Source organism: Cololabis saira, chromosome 17 (assembly GCF_033807715.1).
Source record: "Cololabis saira isolate AMF1-May2022 chromosome 17, fColSai1.1, whole genome shotgun sequence".
Lineage (NCBI taxonomy): Eukaryota > Metazoa > Chordata > Actinopteri > Beloniformes > Belonidae > Cololabis > Cololabis saira.
Window position 1 is genome coordinate 18,985,679 of NC_084603.1, and position 22,673 is coordinate 19,008,351.

Below are 22,673 nucleotides of genomic sequence, written 5' to 3' on the forward strand. Positions count from 1 at the left end.
CCTCTGTTCCTCAGGCCACACTTGATGCACATATTAGGACCTTCGCTTGCTGATTATTTATTTGAGCGTTTTGCCTCCCCGGATCGAGGTGTTGATTCTTCCCTTCCCCTGCGGATTCCTCCTGCAGACGCGCACACACAGCCTGGTCTCCCCGCAGCCTCTCCCTCCAGGCTGGGGCTTCGTAGTGTCGTGCAGGTTAGGACTGTCTCTCTGAGGGTTCGCCTGCAGGCAAACCTGGCAGGAGGGGACGAGTGGGCTAAGTGAGAGAAAAGGGGGAGAAAAAAGATATTTGGAGTAGATTTGTATTGTTAAGTGAGTCTGGGGAATGAATGGAGGGATCTCAGGAATGAGAGTGAGTTCAGGCAGGGTTCTGAGTGTGTGTGGTGGGGTAGTTGTATGAAGAGGGAGTGGGTGGGGGTGGACAGGAGGGGTAGGGGTGGAGTCGGGGGCTCTGCTATTTGTAGATCCCTGTGATGGATGACTAGTGTGTGTGTGAGTGTGTGTGAGTGTGAGTGCATATGTGTGTAAGAGAGGGAGAGAGACAGACTGGCTTTTTTTTCTTTCTGCTCTTTCCTTATTCCCTTACTTCAGGCGAGCAGAGCAGAGCGGGACTGAGTGAGAGGAGGACAGACGTGTGCGGACCAGAGCTCACCAACTCCACAAAGACAAGAGAGGAGCAGAGTTTGCAACATCAGAGAAAGAAAGCAAGCAGCCCTGCTTTTGCAACAGCAAACTGTGGTGGATATCAAGGCTGCATCAGTAGAATTTTTAGAGGAACAAAAAAGGATTTGTGTGCCATCACAGCTGGGAAGAAATATTGCCTTTTTTTTTTCTTTCCCTTTTTATATCCACATAAAATCCAATTATTCCAGCAGACCTGTGAGGTGTGGCAGCACTCTTTTCAAATCAAGAGCAGAGAAAGAAAAGGTGGACGGAGAGAGGTGAAGGGAAGAAGAGCAGACTGCCGTGGTGGTGAACATGCCCATTAGAGGTAGCAGTTTGGAGGCGAGCATGGGCGGTCTGGCCGGACAGTGGCTGTGGGTGGTGATGCTCTCTGCCCTGATCATTGGCAATGCCAGCGCCTGCCCAGCCCTGTGTACCTGCAGCGGCGTCACAGTAGACTGCCACGGACTGGGTCTCAAAACCATGCCAAGGAATATCCCCCGCAACACTGAACGATTGTGAGTACCATCTCTACTTACTGTGTGCTTTAATAGAGAAACTCCCAGCCTCTGTCTTCTCTGCCCTTTGTATACTGGCCGTATTGTTATAGTGCACATGACTTTACTTAGACTGAAACAGAACAATAGCCCCGTCTGTGAAGCCGCATGTGTGTGTGAGAGTATGTGAGTGTGTGTCAGTCAGGCAGCCAGTCACTCACGGCATTCCAGTCAGGTATAAATAGGCATGTGGGACTGGAAAGAGCAGGAGCAGATGTGTGCCGTTCACATGTGTCCATAATTTAGTCTCCTGCTTGTTTACGCTTATTTCTTTATTTAGTTTTCCCAATTTTGAAATAAACTGAACTGCTCCAGTTTCTAAATGTCTAAAAAGTAAAGTTTGACCAAGTTGAAGAACGAGGTGTGCCACCTGGTTTGTGGTTATCCTTAATTCTGGGAAATTTAGGGATACGTATCCACTCTTATCTCAAGACCTGTCTGCTTTTTTTTTTTTAATTTAAATCTCAACTCTTGCGCCTGCTCCCCCACCCATTTTCACTCTTCTCCACTTCTGGGCCACTGACTTCCCTCTCTCCCCTCGTCATCCCTTTGAACGCTTACTCCATAAATTGTTAAATCATGTAGAAAATTAAGCAAATCTACTTAAGTGAGTCTCGCACAAAGATCACATAGCTGTCTTGTACAACTATGGGGGGAGGACGGGAGACGGAGGGAGAGGGGAGGCCGGCGCTTGCCTTTCAGAGCGGAGTTTCTCCGTCTTTTCTGACATTCCTCTGAAAAATTCATCAGCAAATCAAAAGTGAGGAGTGCAAGGGGAAATAGATTGTTCTATTTCGGCTTTTAGAATATCACTCGTGAATAAAACATGTGGTGGGAACAGCGGAGAAAGCTTGTGTCAGAGGCAGCGTTGGCATAGTGGGAGCTGGATGCATATTTTATGCTTTTCATATTTAATTTCTAAGAACACCTTTTTTTTTTCTTCTTCTTCTTCTTCCTTTTTGCCCGGCAGTATGCATGTTTCGAGGCTGCATACGTGCTGGTATTAAAGTGAGCCCAGGAGGAAACATGGTCATTTTGTGGTTTCCTCTTACATGAATGCCCATTCACACTGGAAATATCCCTCGCTGCTACATTCAAGCACATAAGTTGTTTATGTGTTTGTTGGGCACATGCAGCTGAACATTCTTCTTTTTTTATCTTTCTATTGTATCTTCCACTTTTTTTTTTTTTAAGCATGCATGGAACACGTTGAATTTTAATCACGCTGTGCGTAAAGGTCACGTGTAATTTATTCCTGGGTCATTGCCTCTTTTCTTTGGACGCGCATGTATTACGTTATGTAAAAAAAAAAAAAAAAAAAAAAAAGAGAACGATAGCCAATCTCTTCTAAGAGGTTCTGCTCAATAATAGAAACTGATCTCCTCTGCGAGATGTTGTATGCGGTGAATCATCAAGGTGATTGTGCAAATCAACGCTGCCCGGCCTGCCCCACATGATGCTCCCACGTGCGTAACTAGATTTATTTGTGTCTCTTTGAAAATTACATTAGTGAGGGAGTTTATGAAACCAAACATAATAATAATGACTCTTCTGTTCCAGGGGTTAGTGACTCTTGTCTTGAGTGTGCAACGCGGACCGCAGCTTTTCTTTGTCGTTTTCTGTCTTTTCTGTGTCTGTTGTGCAGAGATGCATTTAGATGACAGCAATTGCTGCTAAAAATACTTTCCAAATTTAATGGTAGGTCCTCTTTGTTGGGAAAAATGCAGACAGACAGCTCAGCATATGGAAGATTGCACGTCACTTTGTTAGGCTGGCTTTCTCTCTGCTCGTGGATGTGTGTGTGAATAGCTGTGTGTTTTTGTGCTTATGTAAACAGGCTGATGCTTTAGTGTGTGTGAGAAAAGGAGATGGGGGGCTGGTTTTTTGGGAAAGTGTGTGCATGTATTTGGGGAGGGGGTGTGAGTACGGAGGCCGGTGATACAGACAGCAGAATCCCATTTGCACTTGTCAGTGTGGGTTTGGATCAGGTCTGACCCCTGCGCTCCTCGGACCGAAGCCTGTAATGAGACTGTGAGCTCCATGTGTTAAAATCACACCCTGCCGCGTAGAGGCCACTGCTGCCTCCTCCCCCTCCGCGTCCTCGCAACATCCGTCCTGTGCCTCTACCTTATTTCTTGCATCTCTCTTCCCTCCTCCGAGGGGTGCATATCACTCCCTTATCTTATAATCCCCTAGATTTGTGGGGTACGATCCACGTCAGAAACAATGCATTTTCAACAGAACCGTTCAGTGCAGTTCAATTTGAAGCAATTTAAAGTCAGTTTAAAGCGGCCTGATACAATTTTCAAGACGGGTTTAACACACATTATTATTATTATTGCATTGTAAATGACAACTAGTCATTTACGCGGCCTTGGTTATTGATAAACTATTTTACCCCGCACCTAATTTAGAGTATCACGTTCTCCAAAACTATCAATCTCAACCCCTCTGCAGAATTGTAAATCTCTAGCAGTAAACTGGGTTAAACCATAGATGCTGTAATTACCTTTGACCAAGCCAAGTTGTGGCTAACTTTTGTGGTGGAAAATTTTCAGAATCTGCTTTATTTTTCAGATTTAGTCTATGTTGCATCCTGGGATTCACTGTCCCATCACACCTCATGAAATGTTAGACCTCTGCGGCTGCTGTATCTAGTTCAAGTTTCCCTTTGTCTCATTAAGTGCAGATGATGTTCAGATATAGGTTTTAATGGCCTATTGTAAAGCTAATCAGTGTTGGTCATTGAACATGCTGTTGTTTGTTTTGACATACAACCAAAGTGGGCGTGTTACACTACTTTTTCATATCAACTTTTTAATACCTAACAGATATCAGACTGAATCACAACCCTTCTCTCCCCTTTTTTGTCTTCCTAACAGCCCCTCTGCTTAGATTAAATGCATGTCTCATCTGTGGATGTACTGATTTGCAAGAGGGGAGGAGCTGTGTGTCTTTGCGAGTGTGTGCACATTCATGTAATTGCAAAAAGCCAGTGCTATTGTGTGCCAGAAAACACCTTGCACTGAGATTCGAGGGCATGTTGGGGGTTTTGTAGGATAGAGGAGGCTGAGCGCCACATGCGTGCATTCACTTCTGTTTGTTCCTAATCATGAACATGCATAAGTAATGTTAGATGGGCACACGTGACGGTTGGTAGCGGCTGAAGATGAGAGGCTGCGTTGCTTTGATGAGCTCGTTTTTCAGGGCCGGAGGTGGGAGGTGTGTGTGCCTGTGCCAGGGCATGCCTGCAGGGATTTTTGGCATGAACGCATAGCTGGTACACTGACGGCTCTCCAGCCACCTGATCCGTAATTTGCCCCGACATGGCTGAACACAGCCTGCCCACTACCTGCCAGCTCAGGCTGAAGGGGAAAGAAAGAGACAAAGAAATGAGGTAAGGGTGGACCGGGGAGTTGGAAGCCGGGCTCCATAAAGTCAAAGCTGGCACAGTAACTAAAGCGGCTATCGCAGATTAGTACACTTAGAAGTGCGGAGAGCTGTAAATCACCCACAGAGAGCTAATAAATGAATAAACAGGATCATTTTATTTATTATGGAGAACAGCTAAGGTCTAACCCCAAGGCCGAGTGAATTTCATCCAGGCCCTTTTCATGGTCTAATATATCCATCTTCAGCCGATAATCCTGTGAGGAGTAATAATAATGCCTGGAATGAAGATCATGCCGAGTATGTTTATGCACAGTGTAGAGCACTGTGAAAAAACAAGCTTGGACCTCAGTAGCGCAGTTAAGTGCGTATGAAGCACAGCAGCCGTCTTCTCTCCTGAATCCCAAGCTGGACGCCATCACACTAGCTGTCTGTTTAGTTTACTTTTTGTGAACTTTGTCTTTTCCATCAATGCAAGGGGTAATACGTAGGTAGCATTTTCAGGTCATAGTTCATGCTACGGTTCTCTGAAGTTTTCAGTCTTCATTTGGCCTTCCCACTTAAGTCACCCTTTTACTCTTAAAATACACGAACAGTCGGAGTGTTGCTTGTCTAAGCAGAGGGATGGCTTATGGCTAAGCATCAAAGCCAGCTGCTGTGTGTCTATTCACACCGCAGACCCGCTGGCCTGCTCTCCAGATGAGTACAGATTGTCTATAGATGTGTTTAATTGCACCCATGAGAGGAAAAAAAAAAGATCCTATCAACAGTGTATGTGTGAGTGTTGGCAAAAATAACCTAAATCCAGTGTATAGCATTTTATTTTTAAATTTTCTTCAAACTTGTTGTGCCTAACATATACAGTACATTGTGATAAAAGTGGATGTGCATATGTGAGTGCACATGCATTATTCCTTTTCACGCCTGTATCAGAGGGCCTGCATTTCAGCTGACTATGAAAATCGAATTTGGGGAATCCGCCTAGATCGCCTTTCATCTCTCAAAAGACCAGCTTTGCTTTCAACCCCGCTGGCTCGCCGGCGAGAAGCTGGAGAGTAAAGGGGATGGGCCATGTATGCGTGTCAAAATGCACATAAGTGAACACTCGGCTGACATTTTAGATGTGCCGTCGTAATCCATATTTCACGCTTCTGTTCGAGCCAACTTTCAACATTGGCAGAAATCCAATTGCACATGAGATTTATTTTGTTCTGCTTACTTGGAGTACATTAGTGTATTTTTCAAGTTAATCATGTTTCATGTTAAAACTAAACTATATACAGTAAACTATTACATGGTAATTGATAATGACTAGCGATTGGCTGAGCCAACTGCCAATCAATCATATTAGAAAGAAACGTATTGCCTAACATAAACTCTCCTGGCATGGTACAAAAAAGATGCGGGTGAAATCAAACAATCGAAGCCGAATGTTTTTTTGAAACAGGTTGTAAATATGTTTATTTCTGCTCTAAAGTTGGACATAGAGGTCACTTTTGCAGCCAGCCTCTAGTGGTCAGTCGAGGAACTGCAACAAAACTGGTTCGGCTTGAGACTCTGTGCAGAAGTTAGATAGTTGGTGCCTCGTCTAAACTCCAAACCCAGACCAACCCGAACCATGCATTTCCTGCAGATCAGCCTTTCCCACATTAGATGTGATTCAGTTAAAAAAGAAACACCTTCCAATTGTCGCTGTGGCACGTGATTGGCAGGAACAGGTCTGTTGGTTTAATTTTGGTAGCCAATGACAGCTGAGTGAATAGGGAGCAAGAATAATGCTGAAGCAGGCACTATAACTACCGAATACGGTGGAATCTGACACACTGAGGCATAGAGCTCCGTAATAGCCAATTTATAGCCACAGCGCAACTTAACCGTGAACGTTTAGTTTGTGTAAAAGTCGTCATTCATTGGAAACCAGCAGACAGATTAAAGCACACATGCAACAATCAACAAATTCAATGTGTCAATAGACATCTGTGAGGCGAACAACTCCTTGTGTTTGCAATAAATGAAACGTAACAGATGTGGCAGAGCACAGACATTTCACACACATAATGCATGTTACAGTTGAAGTCCACATTCATATGGCCGAAACACAAAAAGCAACAACAGAACCTCAGTCAGCCGCTGAACAAACTCCAGATACAGTGTAACCCATGAAAGACCCCTCAGTCACCACCTCTACAGTGCTCTTTTTCTTCCTGTACCAGTCCCAGATCCAAACAGATGTTTGATTGATTCACTTTAACCTCCAGATTGTCATAAATCATCCATGTTTGATCAGTCTGTGTTATTCGTCTCTCTTGTGTCTTACGTGGCCTCTTTTTCTGTCTTTTTTTGTGCTTACTCCCACATTTGCTACATAAATATATACATGGTTTCATCCGTCTAATAAACGTGTTTACCTTTAACTGTAGGTGTTTACACGAGAGATGACTCTGCGGGGTGCAGGAGACCCCACACTGGGTGGAGTCTGTGTTTGACCTGCTTGACGTTTAACTTTCCTATCAATAATCTGGCTCCTGAGGCCTGACTGTGCAGAATGAAAACTGTAAATATCCCTGGAGGAGCCCGGGCGTTGGGAAAACACACCCAGACAGTCTTTGCCGCCCTGCTCACACAAGTGCACGTCCATGATCGCTGCTGGCGCACACACAATATAAATGTACAGTCGAGGGTCTTAACGGTTCGTCTGAAAGCCGCATTCAGTGCAGAGGGAACCTTTTTATCAGAGCTGGGTGGAAATGTGACCTCTTAGTGTGCAGAGAAGTGTTTAAGTTGGGTTTAGGGCTGTTGTTTTGGTCATGGCGGCTTCTTTCTGTCTTTTTTTCCATCCATAGTTTATTCTTCCTTCCCTTCCTACCTCACATCCTTCCATATTTCCCTTTTTCCTCCCCTATAATTCCTATTTTCTTCTGGTTCTGTGTTATCTTGATCCTTCCATCTTTTTCAACTTGCCTTCATTGTCCCTTGCTTTTTCTTTTATTCATTCCATCTTTCATTCTTTACTGCTTCCCTTCCATCACTCACTTTCCTTCCTTTCTTCCTTTTTCATTATTCCCTCCTTCCTCCTCGCTCCCTTTCATCACTTCTTTCTTCCTTCTATCTTTCCTTGCTCCCTTCTTTCCGTAATTCAGTTTTTATTCATTTTTCCACCCATCTGTCCTTTCTTCTTGCCTGTATCATTCCTCTCTTCTTTTTTCTTTTATTCATTTCATCTTTCCTTCCTTTCTGCCTCCTTTACATCACTGCTTCTTTCCTTGACTGCTTCCTCCCTTCTTTCCTTCCATTCATTTCTTTATACCCCCTTCTTTCCATCACTTCTCTCTTTCTTTCTCCTATCTTTCTTTCCTTCCTTCCATGATGCATTTTTGTTCTCTTTTCCGCCATTTTCTCCCCCATCATTCCTCTCATTGTTTTTTTCTATTCATTCCATCTTTCCCTCTTTTCTGCCTCCTTTCCATCAATGCTTCTTTCCTTGACTCCTTCCTCCATTCTTTCCTTACATTCACTCTTTTATACCCCCTTCTTTCCATTTACTTCTTTCTTTCTCCTATCTTTCCTTCCCCCCTTCATTCCATGATTAATTTTTGTTCTCTTTTCCACCCTTCTCGTCTCCTATCATTCCTCTCTTCTTTTGTTCTTTTATTCATTCTTTCCCATTGCTCTTCTTCCCATCACTCCTTCCTTCCTTCCTTCCTTCCTTCCTTCCTTCCTTCCTTCCTTCCTTCCTTCCTTCCTTCCTTCCTTCCTTCCTTCCTTCCTTCCTTCCTTCCTTCCTTCCTTCCTTCCTTCCTTCCTTCCTTCCTTCCTTCTTTCCTTCTTTCATCCCTTCTTTCCTTCCTTCCTTCCTTCCTTCCTTCCTTCTTTCCTCCCTTCTTTCTTTCCTTCCTTCCTTCCTTCTTTCCTTCCTTCCTTCTTTCCTCCCTTCTTTCCTTCCTTCCTCCTTTTCGCCCTTCCTTCCTTCTTTCCTCCCTTCCTTCCTTCCTTCCTTCCTTCCTTCCTTCCTTCCTTCCTTCCTTCCTTCCTTCCTTCCTTCCTTCTTTCCTCCTTTCCTTCCTTCCTTCCTTCCTTCCTTCCTTCCTTCCTTCCTTCCTTCCTTCCTTCCTTCCTTCCTTCCTTCTTTCCTCCCTTCCTTCCTTCCTTCCTTCCTTCCTCCCTTCCTTCCTTCTTTTCTCCCTTCCTTCCTTCCTTCTTTTCTCCCTTCTTTCCTTCCTTCCTTCTTTCCTTCCTTCCTCCTTTTCTCCCTTCCTTCCTTCCTTCTTTCCTCCCTTCTTTCCTTCCTTCCTTCCTTCCTTCCTTCCTTCCTTCCTTCTTTCCTCCCTTCTTCCCTTCCTTCCTTCTTTCCTCCCTTCTTTCCTTCCTTCCTTCTTTCCTTCTTTCCTCCCTTCTTTCCTTCCTTCCTTCCTTCCTTCCTTCCTTCCTTCCTTCCTTCCTTCCTTCCTTCCTTCCTTCCTTCCTTCCTTCCTTCCTTCCTTCCTTCCTTCCTTCCTTCCTTCCTTCCTTCCTTCCTTCCTTCCTTCTCCCACCATCAATTTCTTCCTTCATAGCATCTTTCTTTGCTGCCTCCTCCCTTCCTTTCATCCTCCCTGGATTATGAGGTTATTTGGATCCGGGTTCTTGCTTCATCTCCTCTCTGCTCAGCTCCCGTTCAGGCCTCCGTCTCCTCATCCCACCAGCAGCAGCTCTATGATGCCTCATCTCTCCACGACATTTTCCAGACAGTCTGTCAGTTCTTCACAGCTCCCTGGATGCTCGCAACACTCTACCACGCTGCTTCACACCGTCACTTTCAGACAGCTAACAACCCTGTCAGGGTAGCTCTGTCTGTCCCCTGCCTCTATGTGACTGCCCCCCCCCCCCCCCACATCTTCACCGGCTTATTTCGCGGCTGTCACCTCCATATGTTTTCCAATCTGCGGGAGGAGAAATGTTTTGCTTGTTCACAGCTTCCCAACCTGTACGTTCATCAGGGAGCGTGCTCGCTTGTCTCATCAAAGAGCATTTCCGGTTTGTTACCTTGGTTATGGAGCATCCGTGCCTTCGCTCGTAAGGCCTCGGGATTCTGGTTGTCAGGTTGTTTCCACAGAGAGGAGTTTGGATATTGCGATGCTGCTGGTTCTCAATCAGCTGGCTTGTGCCTTTCCTGCCAGGCTAAAGCTGTTCAGGACAAATGGTCCTGCAGTGCTCACAGCAGCGAAACAGAATGACTGCTTTGTAAAAATAGAGCACCTTGATGTATGCATTTCTCATTTAGATCCACATTCAAGGGAAAATGAGGCAAAATACAAAATGATGCCTCATTTAGACTTGTTTACTCTTCAATCTGAATTTAGTTTATTAAGTTGTAAAATAAAGATGTTTCCTGTTTCAGTTTGTTTTGACTGAAGAGAGTTTGGCTTTGGCAAGATTGAAGTTAATTTCCATCTTTGCTGGTTTTATGTTCAGGTTTATCATGTTTTTAGATAAATTGTAATGTCTCTAAGACTTTTTACAGCCAGCAGAAGTCTCTCTTTTGACCAGTTTGGCCAGTTTCCCAGCCGGTATGTAAATTTCTTTGCCACAAGCATTGTTTGTGCATGAAGACAGTCTTCAAAGAGTATGCATGGTATAGGAGCACATGTGGATTTTTGTATCTGCTTGATCGTATTCATATTCGGCCCTTAGTGAACCACTGTGTTTTCTTATCCGCCCTCTTGTCTAGCCTTTCGTTTCATGTCGCTGTTGCTCAATTCGAAACAGGTCCAAAGCGCGCTCTGCAGAGGGGACCCCAGCAGCTGGCAGAAATAAACGTAATGAGTTTTTCAGTATCGTAGCAGCGCTCCGAGCCCCTTTGAATTATAGAGATGTGGAGTCGAGGAGCATAGCTGCCGTGTGTCCACCCGAGGGAAGGTGGACCAGGAAACACTCTCAGGCATCAATCAGCTTGGGACTGGAGATGAAGAGGGATTAGTGACAGTGATGTCATAAATTCGCTTTTCTCCCCAGGAAGTGTGTCAGCATTGGGAATTCTTTCGGAGCTTTCTAGAGGATAGAATGGATTCGACTAAAAAAAAGTGTGCTGTAGGAGCTCAAAATGATACCTAATAATTTTCAGCTTCCACGGTAATACTGTGGTATCCTAATGTGAAAACCTGCCAAGAGCCGGTCTTACAAAACATCTGTGTATGAAATGAGTTAACATGCTTTCACTGCTGTGCCAAAAGTCATTGCTAAGCTCTCTTTGATTGAAGGAAGAAAAAAAAAAACACAGCAGCGACTGATACAGTTGCTAATAAACAGCAGATTTTTCCTTTGATGAATTGTACGTGACTCTGGAATGCTTTGTCCTGTTTGGACGTGGAATCGACACAAGTACCGCAGAGTCTAGACTATATGTGTGTCTAGACTATATAGTCTTAAAGGGTCCTACATTGAAAAGGCGTACCTGACTTTGTAGGTCCCTAATTTGTCCTCAGTGTTTGTATCCAACTTCTGCACATGTGCATCCTCCCACGAGCGTTCACGTGCAACAGTTACTTTGCAGTCCAGTTTCATAAAAACCACAGCTATGTTTTGTTGTTCAGAATGACAGAACATTATTGAGAAATGATGATAAGACTCTGCACGGCGTCTGCTGAAAAATGCAGTTGGTAAAAGGTATGAATGATTGGATGAAGTGTCAGAGCCTGCAGGAGGTGGCTGAGCTTGGTCCAAAAGTCGCAGCGTTCCTGAACAGGTGCATACTTACAGATAACACCTTCCTTGAACGGTTCACTTTGTCCAAACACCTGATTTCAATCAACACATAATCATGAAATGTGATTGCACAGTAGAGTAGTACTTGGAGAACCTACACATCTCATTGCTGCAAGGCAAAGACGTTCATGTTGTTTACGTTTTCCACACATAAATCCTGGCACCTCTCTCATTAACAGTCTCTCTTCTTCTGCAATTTCTAGCGTTCTCTTTTTTTAAGATGTCCTGGGGGACTCATCAGCAATGGCCACCCTGAAGATAAGACATTGGGAATCCAGCATAGCGTGTGTGTGCATGTGTGTAGCTGCGTAAGCACCTGTAATGAGCACCACATGTGTGTGTATGGGAGTCCAGGCTAATGAAGCCCAGTCCATTATTTATTTTCCCGTGGCTGTATCGCTTAGCCTGTCTATGCACCTGTGTACACACACACACACACACACACACACACACACACACACACACACACACACACACACACACACACACACACACACACACACACACACACACGAACCATCTGTCTGTAATGACCGCTCTCTTTCGTATTGCATAGCACTACAGTCCCTCGAGTGGTCATTAGACCGGAGAGTGACTGAGGGAGAGAGACCTGTGCTTTGAGTGTAGATTTGGAGCCTGTTTTTTGGTTTTGCTTCAGGAGGGAGAGTTTGGGGGTTCGGGGTTGGGTGGACACATCATACTTGCAAAATGAGGAAAAACTACATATTTCTGCATTTCTCGTCATGGTGTAACTTTTATAGTTTGCATGCCTTCTCTGCTTTCCCACTGCCGCAGGAATACAACCTGCTACTGAGGGGCTTTTGCAGCCACGGAGGACAATACATACCTCTAATATTCATGTCACAGACATTCAACATTAAAAGTTAGTGTTGAATAAGCAGTACTCTCATAAAGACTTAATATCTGTCGGTATAAAACACACCTTTTTAAACAAAGCCTATTTTTTCCCATTAGTTCGTATCTTCCTCCTTTTTGCAGAGATGGTCAGCTCTCAGCAGGGAGCCCGCTCCCATTATATCCACAGCACTTAGCTTTCTGGCCTTGCGGCCCTACCCAAATCCCCTCTGCTGGCTCCTGCTAATCCCAAGCAATTGTAGAAGGACATGGTAGACAGAGCGGGGGGACTGAGTGGAGGGCGTGTGTGTGTGTGTGTGTGTGTGTGTGTGTGTGTGTGTGTGTGTGTGTTGGTGGGAGAGTGCTGGAACAGAAAGGCCAACACGCAGCTCAAATGTGGCTTCCATTTAAATAGGACTTCTTAATATCTCCCAGTGGACCTAGAACTGAGCCTGGACTTCCCTTTAACACAACCACTTGATTCTACCCAGCAAAGTATGTTAGAGTTAACATCACGGCAATTTGTACATAATAAAAACACATCCCATAGACTCGTCATCCACTTTCTTGTGTACACCTGGTATACCTACATACCAGGTGTGCCTAATAACGTGGCCAGTGAGTGCATTATACCAGTTGTATGCTTGAGCACGGAGCTATAGTTACTAGGGGTGTAACAATATATCGTGCCACGAAATTTCGCGATACAAAAACGTCACAATACGTGTCGTGGAGGTGACAAAGTGTATCGCGATATTGGGTTATTAATATTAATCTATTGTGTTGACTAGAAACGCGCATCCGACCGCGGCCGCAGCCCGACCGCACCTCGACCCGGGAACCAAAATCTTACTCCGCTCAGAAGAAACTAGTCCCGTCTTGTGGTCCCGTTTTGAGCTCTGAACCTTTACTTATGTAAGGCTGGTGTAGAGTTAAGCCTTACCTTATTAAATTAAACCTTTTTGGGGTGGTGAGTAGGATAAACACGGGACAACTTCTGCTGAGTTCCAGTGTACTTCAATGTCCGCCCAACAGCGTAGGATTTTAGAACATCAACACAGCACCTAGTGCTGTATCACTCCGCCCAATCTAAAACATATTAACAACTACAGATAAACTGACTAGTGTCATTATAGTCCCTGATTTACATCAGAATATAAAGAATATATTTATAAAATAATGAACCTTGAATTACCAAAATAAACTTCTTAACAAAAATAAATCTCCTCTTACACTTAAAAGGTGAGCATGAATCAATCTTTTTTATGATGCAAAATTGTATGTATTTATTTACTTTTATTTATTTATTTAATTTTAGTTGTTAAATTAGAAAGAAAAAAGTCAAATCAAACATGAGAGAAACTATTCAGTTTGTGGCAAAATATGTTTACTGAAGATGCATAATGCAAACCTGACATTTACTTTTAGTTCAGTTTGTGGAAAATGGTTGGCCTGGCTTTCTCTTTAAAACTTAAAACAGTTATAAAGCATTACAAACTGTAACAATAGGGCAAATGCACAGCATTGTTTTGTATTTTGTGTCTTTCAAATAAAAGACAATTTTTTCCAGTCATATGTTCCTCATTCAAGGTTGTTAAAAAAATACTGCTATAATATCGTATCGTTATCGTGACCTCAATATCGTGTATCGTACCGTATCGTGAGAATAGTGTATCGTTACACCCCTAATAGTTACTGTGTGTGTATGTTTGTGTGTTTGTCTATCACTGGTCCCAGAAGTGTGTGGTGGTATCTGCTGCAGAGCTTATGGTGGGAGTAGACGAAGATGCCTCCATGCCACAGTCTGCTCCTCCAGTCGCCGGGCCTAACAGATCCAGGAGGAGGAAAAAAGAGAAAAAGATGAATTATTAATGGATGTTTGCATGTCTCTCGTTGCAGGGAACTGAATGGAAATAACCTGACACGCATCACCAAGAGCGACTTTGCTGGACTGAAGTATCTCCGAGTTCTGTAAGTACTTGTCTCCAACGATGAGACGTTTGTGTGCGCGGTGCAGCGTGTCATTGTCTGACTTCACGCATACCTGTGCTGTATGTGACCTTCCCGCTTGCATTTCTGTCGACTTGCTGCTCAAATTAGCACAAAGCCAGTGAAGTGGCAACGCATTCGTCAAGAGTCCCACTCAGAAATACATTAGGCTACTGAGGGACCGCAGCTAGCAATGTAATGGACTTCTCTCACAGTGTATTATGTCTGCTGTCGGTGCACTTATTGTCCCTTAGACACACACACACACACACACATACACACACACACAGATCCACACACTTTTCCCCCTCTGTTCCCACACATCAACATTTAAGGTGCACACAGGCAGCGCTCCAAAGTAGACTCTCAGCACAGTTGGCACATTCAGGTGAAGTCATTGACTCTCTCTGTGGTGAAATTAAACAGCACTTGTGACTTCAAGTAATAAAATAGTTGTAAAAGTGTCTGAACGTGTGCACACATGTGCATATACTTGTGAGTGGTGTCAAAGTGGGTAAAAAAAAAGGAAACGCTGCCTAAGGGGAATCTGCAAAGACCCGCACTTGTTTTAATGTTTTAATTGTACCACAACCAAGCATAATTCCCACTCGCCAGCAAAGCCAAAGTATTTCAAGCCCCATCGCTACTCACCCACCCCCCTGTCCTTCTTTAGCCAGTATTCTGTCTCCTCTGAGATGTCTGCCTGCTTTCTGCACCACCTTCCACCTGCATATGGAGGTTCAACACCTTCATGTTGCCAACTTGTCACTCGCGAGTAAGAAGGAATCAAGTCCTCGTAGGACTAAAGACAAAACGTCTCTTGCAGTAAAGTCTCGGGTTCTCCCACATGACCACAATGTCCTTACACACATATACACACTCGCATGCTAACAGCCTACAATTTGAATATCAACCATGTATGCAATCCTTGATTAATATGTCAGTGGCTGTGCGTGCGTTGCTTCTGCGGGCCGACGACATTAGGCCTAACAGCGTGTTGACCTCTGGTCCTGCTGACCCCTGCAGGGCGACCCCCAGGAGAAAAAAGGAACAGAGTTTTATCTTTGCAATCAGCTGCCAGCTATTCTGGCAGCCTAAAATCAACACAGCTGATTTACGTCCATTCATCTGACACTGGCTGCTGGGCTGGTCGAGATGAGTCCATGTGTGTATGCTTGTGTGAGTTTGAGGAAAAAGCCGAACAACAAAGGGGAAAAAGTAGATTGAGAGAGATCTGAGAAGTCGTAGGCGATATGCCCTCAGACTGTGTGCGAAATTTCTTTTTTTCACTCCCATCTAAATTCATGAGAAAGAAATCTGAGTTGAATTGCACTTTTCTTTCCATGTTTATGGAGTGTGAACAGTGATTAGCATTTATATTCGATGGAGAGGAAGCCCGAACTGCTGAGTTGCAGCGTGCCGTGGCCTCACAGGAGACATGAGAGGTTGCTTTCAACACAGAACAGTTGTATACGTAATGAAGGAAAGCTCTTGTTGCGCCTGATGCTGCTGGACACTTCTCTCCTTCCTGACTTTGTGTTATTGAAACATTTCCAAAACCATCCAAAACCCTTTTTTTGTGTGTATGTGCGTGTGCGTGTGTGTGTGTTAGCTTTGGCAATGTAGGTCAGGAAAGGATGTGTTACTGTTTGCGAGTGTTCATTTCATGTCCGTGTGGATCCCTGTTTATTTGGTTATGCCTAATAGCCTTGATGTAAAGTGCCTGAAACTCTGATACTGTTCATTAGTGTCCGACAGGCGCACACACTTCTTCTCCCGTCGGTTGTGCCATTTGCGTCACTTTGGATGTCACCTCCCAGTTCCTGACCCCCTGCCTACTTTTGGTATCATCTCCACCCAGCTGATACACCCTCCGGACCACACTAGAGCCCAGACTCACACTTTCTGAGCCACCTTGGAAACTTTCCTGGCTGCTGTCCCTGCCGCCTCTGCCAAGATTCCACACTGTGCCCTCAGTCCTTACCACTGCCCTCTGTGTGTGTGTGTGTGTGTGTGTGTGTGTGTGTGTGTGTGTGTGTGTGTGTGTGTGTGTGTGTGTGTGTGTGTGTGTGTGTGTGTGTGTGTGTGTGTGTGTGTGTGTGTGTGTGTGTGTGTGTGTGTGTGTGTGTGTGTGTGTGTGTGTGTGTCTGTAAGAAGTGTTGAATATACTGCATTCAATTACATACTGCGAGAACCCCCCCCCCCCCCCCCCCAATACTTTTCTTTCCAAGTGACCATCAAAGTCACATATTCCCCCCTGTGTCCTTTTCTGCAGGCAGTTGATGGAGAATCAAATTACGGTGATCGAGCGTGGGGCTTTCGATGACATGAAGGAACTGGAGCGACTGTGAGTACTGCTTAGATTTCACTGTACACAGGCTTTTTCTCGTTTTCCTTTTTTTTTTTTCAATCTTTAACCGGAGATAAAATTTCGCCCTTCACTGACGTGTTTTTCAAAATGTGTTTTAGTTCACAGCAGTGAGATTAACAGTGGGAGCCAAAGTTTTCACGATTGAGGCACTTCCCAGTCAATCCATTGTGGTCAGATGGTGCTGAGAGGGTCCAGTGTGGGCTAAGAATATTTTTTTTATTAGCTTTGCCTGACAGGAATGCCCCTCAGTGGGATATGTGGGCTTAAAAGGCCTCCCCCACCACAGACCCTGGCTCATCTGGACAGCACCAGTACTCCTCGACAGCTTGTAAAGCGGTCAGGAAAACACACAGACAAACACAATTAACCACACCTCAACCAGCTCATTAGTAAATCAATTGCGCTGCCCGCATGGAAACCTGCTCCGCAGATGACTTTATGGGCCGACACTCTTAGGCAGACGTAGTGGTTAACGTATAAATGACTTTACTCTGATCTGAAACCCACATTAAACATCTACATTTCCAAATGTTGAGGCCATGCGGCACTCTCCTTCTCTCCCCTCCCATATTCAACCGATCCCAAACATTGGGTAGACATCTCCATGTGCCAGACCAATGTGGAAATAAAGTGGCTGGTTTTTTTTGTATGTGTAAAAGCCACAAACCCAACAGCAGGTACAGTTCAAAGTGACGGCAGCAGCAGCAGCAGCAGCAGACCGTTAATGTCTGTTACGCTCTAAATCTCCATCTCAGCCGGCCAAGCACATACTGGGTGTATGAAGTGAAGGGCACTGGTCCCAACATCTGTCTGAATGCCTCTGGAGGCACGGCAGCAGCCAGACTTTCACATTTGCACCCTCGCTGTGCCATTGTGTTCACCACCACTGATACGGGAGACTTGCCTCAATATAATAATAATAATAACCTTTATTTAACCAGGTAAGACTCATTGAGATTAAAAATCTCTTTTCCAAGAGCGACCTGGCCAAGAGGGCAGCATAAGTTACAACAGAAAACACAACAAAAAACAACAAACAGCAATCGCACACTGTAGTCAGCAGTGGTGGACAGTAAGGGAGTAAATTTACTTGAGTACTGTACTTAAGTACATATCCAGAGGATTTGTACTTTACTTGAGTATTAGATTTCTTTGGTACTTATTACTCTTACTTGAATACATTTCCAAGACAAATATTTTTACTTTTACTCGAGTAAATTTCTAGGAAGGCTGAAAAGTACTCGTTACTTTCAGGTCTGCTCTTTTTTCTTCTTCCCTAAAATCCTATTGGACACAAGCTGTTTTTGTCAAAGGAGGAGACCTATCACAGTGCACGCTCTCCACTGGGATGTACGTAAAGCGGAAATACGTCAAACCTCCTCAAAACGATACCGTCAAAGTAGCCTGCGTTTGTCAAGACATAGCCGCAACAATTAATTTAGAAAAAATATAGTAATTTACTGATGTGGAAAATAAGAAATGTACTCTTACTCTTACTCTTACTTTTACTTAAAGTACATTTAAAAGCATTTACTTTTGGATACTTAAGTACCTTTAAAAGCAAGTACTTTTCTACTCTTACTCAAGTAATATTTTGACTGAGCTACTTTTACTTGTAACGGAGTAAATTTTGACCAGTAGTATTTGTACTCTTACTCAAGTACTGGGGTCGAGTACTCTGTCCACCTCTGGTAGTCAGGAACACAAATTACATACAACATAAACGGGTCCATATAATTTGAAAACTTTTTGGCACCATTTGAATTAAAAACAAGCACATTGCCCGAGAGAACTAGTTTCTCGATCCTTTAAAATTGATCGAAAATTCCCCCAGAGTGATCAGTTCAGGTAATCTCAGATCGTTCTGTATGTCATTTCATGACCGGGGAGCAGCGTAACTGAAGGCTTTTTTCCCAAATTCAGTGTTGGCTCTAGGAACGAACATGCGCAGAACGTCCTGTGAGCGTAAGCTGTAAGGATTAGAGACTCTACACATGTAAGAACATAAATAAGACATAAACAGACATCAGAAGTCTCATCCTCACGGATGTGTATTGGACATGGACCTCCAAACGCCAACCGATCAACACTTGCTTGGGCCTGAACTATTATATTGTCTTCATTTTACTCAGTAGCATCATGTTTTGAGAGTTTGCCCCAAATAAGCGTGTTTATGTCCATATAAGTGGCAGATGTAATTCACTTATCTAAACGGAAATGTTGCTGTTTCTGGGAGTATCAACAGAAAACTAAATTCCCCAGGGCACAGCATTGCAATTCAACTGTACGGAGACAATTTACGACACCGTCTCCGAGTCGGGGTGTAATTCTCCTGAACTTTCAGTTAGATATTTATGTGACAGCGTGCAGTGAAACACAATAGCCTGTGGCTACGCTGATTCTGCAGCAGCTAGGAGAAATTGTTCACAGCCTACAAAATCAGGGACACGCATGCAAACTCACTGGTTGATCGTGCATCTTCCCTGCCGCAGGCGGCTGAACCGTAATCAACTGCAGCAGCTTCCTGAGTTGCTGTTTCAGAAGAACCCTGCCCTGTCGCGACTGTAAGTACATCCACTTTTTCTCCTCTTGTTCAAATTTCACACCAGTTGCACACTTATGCTCACATCTCTGTCCTCAGGCGGGCCATCTCTCTCTGTCCTGTCTTTATTATGCAAACTATCAATGTGGTTCAGTGGTGTCAATTTGATGTATGTTGGCTTTGGTTCAGTTTGGTTTAAACACAATTAAAGAACGATTAGGATTGACTGCCCTCGCTGGAAGGGACAGCAATATTCACTAAGAGTTGTTAGTCTGTCGGTTCTTATAAAGACAAAAGGGAACCGTTCTTTTCACATGGCTGGGGTTTCCTTTCCGCTTCTCTGCAGTATTTCTCTGGTTTCTCAGCAAGAGAATTGACTGATGACGGGAAGCCGGGGCCTTGAGCTTAAGGACATGTCACTGTAAAAGGTTGTGAGCTAACTTCCAGGTGAAAGGATGTCTGTGTTACTGGATAGTGTTGTTTTACATCATGTCCCCGTGGACCCTCCTACCATGAAATCAATGAAAAGTGTCATTGCAGTCTTTGATTTGTTTTCAGACGAGCTCCGTGCGGGCATGCCCCCGTGCATCACTCCGCCCATTCATTCTGCAGTCAGACAGTCCCAGAGAACTGTTAAACTTTTATTACCATCTGCTGCGAGGATCAACTGGGTTTTTTCCCCCTTTCTTCCAGATAATCAGTGTCCCTGTTACTAGCTGATCATTCCAGCTCCAGTTTCAGTTCAGGTACCTGGAGCATCTGGGAGTAATGAAACAGTCGGACTTGGAAAAAGCATTTCCCCCCCCCCCCCGTCTGTCCTCCTAGTTCCACTACTAACCAGTGACCCCCCAACCTCAGACCTCCATCTGTTTATCCTTTGTTTGATGTTTAACAACATCTTGAATCAATCCGTCACTTCCCTGGAACTATCTCCTCCAAACCTATTATTATTCAAAAAAACAGCCTCTCTGGCTTTTGGGAAACGGTCCCTTCCTTTAGGACAAAGATGGCCGTTTCCATTGGCGTACCTAGCTGGAATTTAGACGCGGAGCAGGTCGAGGTTTCCCAGACCAGCGGCCGGCCTTGAACAAGTGTGGTTAGTCCATGTGAGGCGGATTCTGCCAGGAGAGTGTTGTGCTAACGCGGTTTTGCTGTTTCATCCAGTCCAACTTCATGCTGATTATTCTGAACTGGCGTTTCTGCCACGTCCTGGAGAAAGAGACATTGTTAAACATTGCCTAATCGGTTCGCTATGCGTCTGTGTTTACACTCATCTCTTCATCCTTGGCTGGATGAAAGAGATCTGTAATGGACCTTGAAAGTTTTCACGTGTGGAAGCGGCTTACGTTTAACAGTTAAAACAAATGTTCAATCAAGCTACATGAAATTGATAACAATTTGTCTTTCATGGCTCCTGTGATTGATTGACAGATGATATTCTCCTAAAGCCTTCGGTGCTTGTTAAAAATGAATACTGGTAAAGTGAGATCAGGAGCGGCAGCAGTAGAGGACGAAGGTTTTTGCTGAAAACGTTTCTTAAATCCAGAGTGGTGCGGCTTCTGGTTGAAATCTAAGGCGGCTCGGTTACAGCCTTGTCTTGCTCATGCCAGCAGCTTTTAATGGACATAAAAGGTCCTCCTCTCCCGGAGGAAGAGTTTTGCCGCTCTATCATGTGTACATTTCTGCATGTGAGCCTGGGTACGACAGAGAGGCGCATGGAGGGACAGAGCGTGTTTGTGTCTTTACACTAGCTCGGAGAGCTCACAGGGGCTTATTAGGTTCTGCTTTTATGATCCCAACAAGTCAGGTTAATGTGAACGCTCACTACCCTCAGGTGGAGCAGTCACCCAGATGGTTTTCCTTCTCTTGGAGGCAGGATTAATTACTCCCCTTCTTCTCTGTAGTTTTACACTCTTGCTGTCCATCTCTTCGACCCCCACCCCCTCTCTTTTTGGTTTTGTTGTGCTCATTCAAGAGTGAGGCTTTTGGGGACAGCTTGTATAACAAAGTTGCTATTTGTCATAGACATCCCGCTGAGAGGACAAACAGAAAAAGGGGCAAAGGCAGCGGAGTAGCGAGGGACAGGAGAGGATGAGACTGTTGCTCTCATTAAACTTTAGAGGAAAAAGCTACCGGGTTAATAAAAGGCTGTTACTGGGTTAATAAAAGTGGTGGAGTGTTGTTTTGTGGGGAGTTTCTAAACACTTCCCATGGAGTCATTAAGCTAACAGGATAATGAGTCTTTCCTACAAAGGAGAATAAATGCAAGTGCTCACTTTGGAATGGGGTTCTACTAAATCCCACCAAGAGACTCCACATTTCTGGTGAAGCTCAAAACCTCGCAGGTGCAGCATCTATTGTATCGTGCACATTACGGAGAACTGATGTTTCAGGCTTACATGCTCTGCTTTCTGCGGGGAAGGCGCACCCCCCTCTTCTAAGACACAAAGACAATGATGCATGAGGGGCAAGGGAGAGATAATTGGAATTGATTAGAGATTATTAGAGATAGTTAGAGTTGGTTAAAGCTGCCTGTGATGGATGGCACCAACAGGAACGCTCGGGAAAGGTGGCGCGAAGGCAAGAGGCGCTGCGAACAATAACAGTGAAAATAGAGTTGCATTCATCACCGTTAACGACCTGTTGCCCCAATCCTACCACCCTTGACTTCTCCACATCCCACTTCCACTGAGGTTCAGATCTGTAATCTACTCGTCCATGGTTGTAATTAGTGTCTTCTCGCAGTGGGAGAGCGGGAGGAAGGAAGAAGTGCTGCACGGAGGGGAAAAGAGGAATAGGTGAGCAGACTTGGAGGGGTTGAGAGAGGAGTTTGCCTGATAGCTGGCCCCAGGGAATAGCATCTGGTTGTGGCTCAGGATGGAAGGACGGGGAAGGAGGAGGTAAAGGGGTATTTTGCGGTTTCTGATTACCATGTTGCTCCTAACTGCCACAAACAAATACCGGCAACATCACAGGTTTGTTTGAAGGGGCGTCTCTTGTCGTTTATGACCAACCTGGGGTGAAGGAATGGCTAGGAGAGGATTTCTCTTGTGCATCTCCCCGGGAGGTAAGAATGAGGAGCAGGGAGGTGAAAAGGGTGTGGTAGTACCTGCACTACAAGGGAGCCGAGGAAATCCTGGCAGGAGCTTTTGGAGGTGGCGGTTGTCTCATCCTTCTTTCAAGATCTTTAATTTTTCATTTCCTAGTTAATGCCTGGCAACAGGTATTACGACGTACACAAACCCAAAACACACGCTGGAATACTGAAGCAAACACACGAGAGAGAGAGCCAGAAGAGAAAAAGAGTGAAAATGTAAATAACAATAATTAGATACAAACACACGCAGAATAACTGTAATTACATCGCTGTGTGCTAATGTGTGGATGGTTTGCACGCACAAGGGATTACGCTCTTTATACGGCTTTGAGTGGAGATAAAAGAGCCGCTTCAGCTATGTGTGATGCAGGGCTGCCTCTTCTCTGTTTGTGTTGGAGGGGTGCTGTGTTTTGTGTTTGTTGATCGCTTGATGCTTTGGGAACAGTAGCTCGGTGTGAGAAGAGGGGA

At 44.6% G+C, this 22,673-nt stretch overlaps 1 protein-coding gene across 5 annotated transcripts in view; it reads left to right on the plus strand.

Moving 5' to 3' along the window:
* The first annotated feature begins 556 nt into the window (after positions 1–556).
* LOC133464041 (slit homolog 1 protein-like) overlaps positions 557–22,673 on the plus strand; it is a 94,466-nt gene continuing 72,349 nt past the window's right edge. For all 5 annotated transcript variants that reach the window (XM_061745981.1, XM_061745983.1, XM_061745982.1 and 2 more), the window contains exons 1-4: positions 557–1,181; positions 14,106–14,177; positions 16,471–16,542; positions 19,059–19,130. In XM_061745981.1, coding sequence (XP_061601965.1) covers positions 979–1,181; positions 14,106–14,177; positions 16,471–16,542; positions 19,059–19,130 — 419 coding nt within the window. In that variant the 5' untranslated portion in view covers positions 557–978. The remainder of the gene's footprint in view (positions 1,182–14,105; positions 14,178–16,470; positions 16,543–19,058; positions 19,131–22,673) is intronic.